This window comes from Lichenostomus cassidix, chromosome 2 (assembly GCF_008360975.1).
Source record: "Lichenostomus cassidix isolate B80296 chromosome 2, HeHo_3.0, whole genome shotgun sequence".
NCBI classification, from domain to species: domain Eukaryota; kingdom Metazoa; phylum Chordata; class Aves; order Passeriformes; family Meliphagidae; genus Lichenostomus; species Lichenostomus cassidix.
Genome location: NC_139482.1, coordinates 30,270,117 through 30,272,485, shown reverse-complemented (window position 1 = coordinate 30,272,485; position 2,369 = coordinate 30,270,117). Strand labels below are relative to the sequence as shown.

The 2,369-nt window shown below is 58.5% G+C and overlaps 1 protein-coding gene across 1 annotated transcript; it reads left to right on the top strand.

Annotated features, from left to right (window-relative positions):
* Positions 1–275: 275 nt before the first annotated feature.
* FERD3L (Fer3 like bHLH transcription factor) lies at positions 276–1,415 on the top strand. Its single transcript, XM_085053943.1, has one exon. The coding sequence runs from the start codon at positions 333–335 to the stop codon at positions 894–896; it is 564 nt and encodes a 187-aa protein (XP_084910069.1). The 5' UTR covers positions 276–332; the 3' UTR covers positions 897–1,415.
* The last annotated feature ends 954 nt before the right edge of the window (positions 1,416–2,369 follow it).

Genomic DNA, 2,369 nt, shown 5'->3' with positions numbered 1-2,369 from the left:
GCTGTGCGGCTGGGGGCTTTAAGGAGGCTGAAAATCGTTTGGTTGCGGGTGTGTAAGAAGACACAAAAGTGCTCAGCAGGTAAGAGAGGAGGGTTTTGCCAAGAAGGAACTGTCCTTGATCGCTGTGACAGGATTGGCTCGCTGGGGACTCCTCTCTTGGGAGCGTCCACGCGTCCCCGAGGGGATTGCCTGTCTCCTCTCATCAGCATCACGGCGAGAAATTTTACAGCCATTCTTTCTAGTCCTACTAATCCTGTTAGCCGGGGAGTTATAAATATTAACGTCGCTGGGGCTGGGGATGGAGGACCAAATTAAGCCCTCTCTGAAGTAAGATGTCAGCCAGCCTTTTTCCAGCCCACCAGCTCCCGGGGCTGCTGGATGAGCTGCACGGCAGAGTCCCGCAAGTGCCCTGCCCGGAGGGGCTGCTGGGCGCCTCGGTGCTGGATTTCGTGGCCGACCTCTCCCTGGGCACCCCTCAGGGAGCCCCCGGGGCCGGTCTGGGGCTCTGCGAGGTCACCGCCGGGCCTCCCTTCGGGGACAGAGTCCTGTCGCTTCGGGAGGGGATGGCCCGGGGGCTGCCCCTGGCTGCTTTCGGAAATGGAGATCCCGAAGACGAAGAAGAAGAGGAGGAAGAAGAAAGGATGCGCAGCGCTTCCCTTCTGGACAGACCCAGAAGAAAGCGGGTCATCACCTACGCCCAGCGCCAGGCTGCCAACATACGGGAGAGGAAGAGGATGTTTAACCTCAACGAGGCGTTCGATCAGCTGAGGAAGAAGGTGCCCACCTTCGCCTACGAGAAGAGGCTCTCTCGGATAGAGACCTTGCGCCTGGCCATAGTGTACATCTCCTTCATGACTGAGCTCCTGGACGGATGCAGCAGGCAGGAGGCGAGTTAGGGAGCTCCCGGGCCCGGAGGGATGCGGCTGGGGCCGAGCATCATTCGCGGCAGCGAGCAGGTGGCCTCGGCGCCTCCCTGCTGGGGAAGCAGAGCCGTGGCTCCTGCCTCGGCTTCTCACACCACAGCCAGGACCGTGGAGGTGTGGGATGCAAAACCAGGAGTGTTTGCAGAAGCGTGCTCTTGATGTCGGGAGGAGTTGGGGAGAAGACGGATGGAGAGGCTCATTGTGTTGCAGATTTGTTAATATTTATAATTTTTGTAAAGGGAACGGGAGGGAAAATGAAGGTTCGAGGCCCTGTGGTTTGTGTTATGTTGCCTGTTTGCTTTAAAATCTTTCCAATGTGTTGCTTTGGAGAAAGACTGGACCAGGGCAGTGGAGCCCTTCCAACGAGCGGAATGGGCTCCCAGCGGGTTCGGTCCCTGCCCAGCTGCCTGCCAGGGAAATACCGGCCTGTGCATTTTAACCCAGCGCTTTCTGCCTTTTGAAAAATAAACAACAACTCCCTTTTCTTTGAAATCGGGTCTGCCAAGTCCACGCCGTGTGTCACGGGGCCAGGGAAGCCGAACATCTGGACACAACCGCTTGTTGTCACGATTTCTTGCCGGGATCAGCTCTGTCCTTGCGTGTGGGCGGCCAGGCCAGCGCCGTCGCTCGCACCGGGCGGGAGCTGGAGCCGGAGCGCTGGGCCCGGCCCGGGCCGGCCAGGCGGGGAGAGGTGCGGCTGGCCGGGATGCCCAGCAGCCTGCCCGGCGCCGGCGGGGCCGGCCTGGGAAGCGGTCTGCATGCTCCAGAGAGAGAAAACTTGGGGACTTTGGTTTTGGGGAGGCCAAGCGGAGACATTTTCTCTACACATGCACACACACACACACACACACACACACACATCCCACTTTGCACCACTGCAAGGAATAAAATTAATTAAAGACACTGTGAAAAGCCGGAGCAGGAGGAAACGGGGAAGCCCGGAGTGGGCATACCCTGGGGATGGGGACAGGGTCCACCCCGGGGATGGCTTTTTAGTGTTACCCACTGATGCCTCGCAGGCATCTCTTAAAAGGGAAGGGATGCCGGGAGAGCGGCAGCGGCGGGGTCTGGCCGTGACCGCGCTGGGAGTGGGGCTCAGGGTCTCCCTTGGAAGCCTCTCCGACTCATCTTGATGTGTCTGTGCCCGCCCTTCCCGCTCCCCTCCCCACTTCTCTCTGCTGCTGGCACCTTCCTTCGCTGCTGCTGGGAAAAAGCTGCATTTCTCTCCGCGTTCGCAGGAGGCACGCAGCACCCAGCCTGCTCAGAGTTCGGTGCACCCGCATTGAACTGTCCATTCAGGGCAGTGGTTCTGCCGGGCTTCATAGCACAGCTTTTACCTCCACTATATAAAAGTACCGTGGTATTGGTGAAATCAAGATTTACCCTGGATTCAGGCTAGTATAACTAGGATCTGATGTCCGTTATATTTCTTCTCTCATGTTTTGT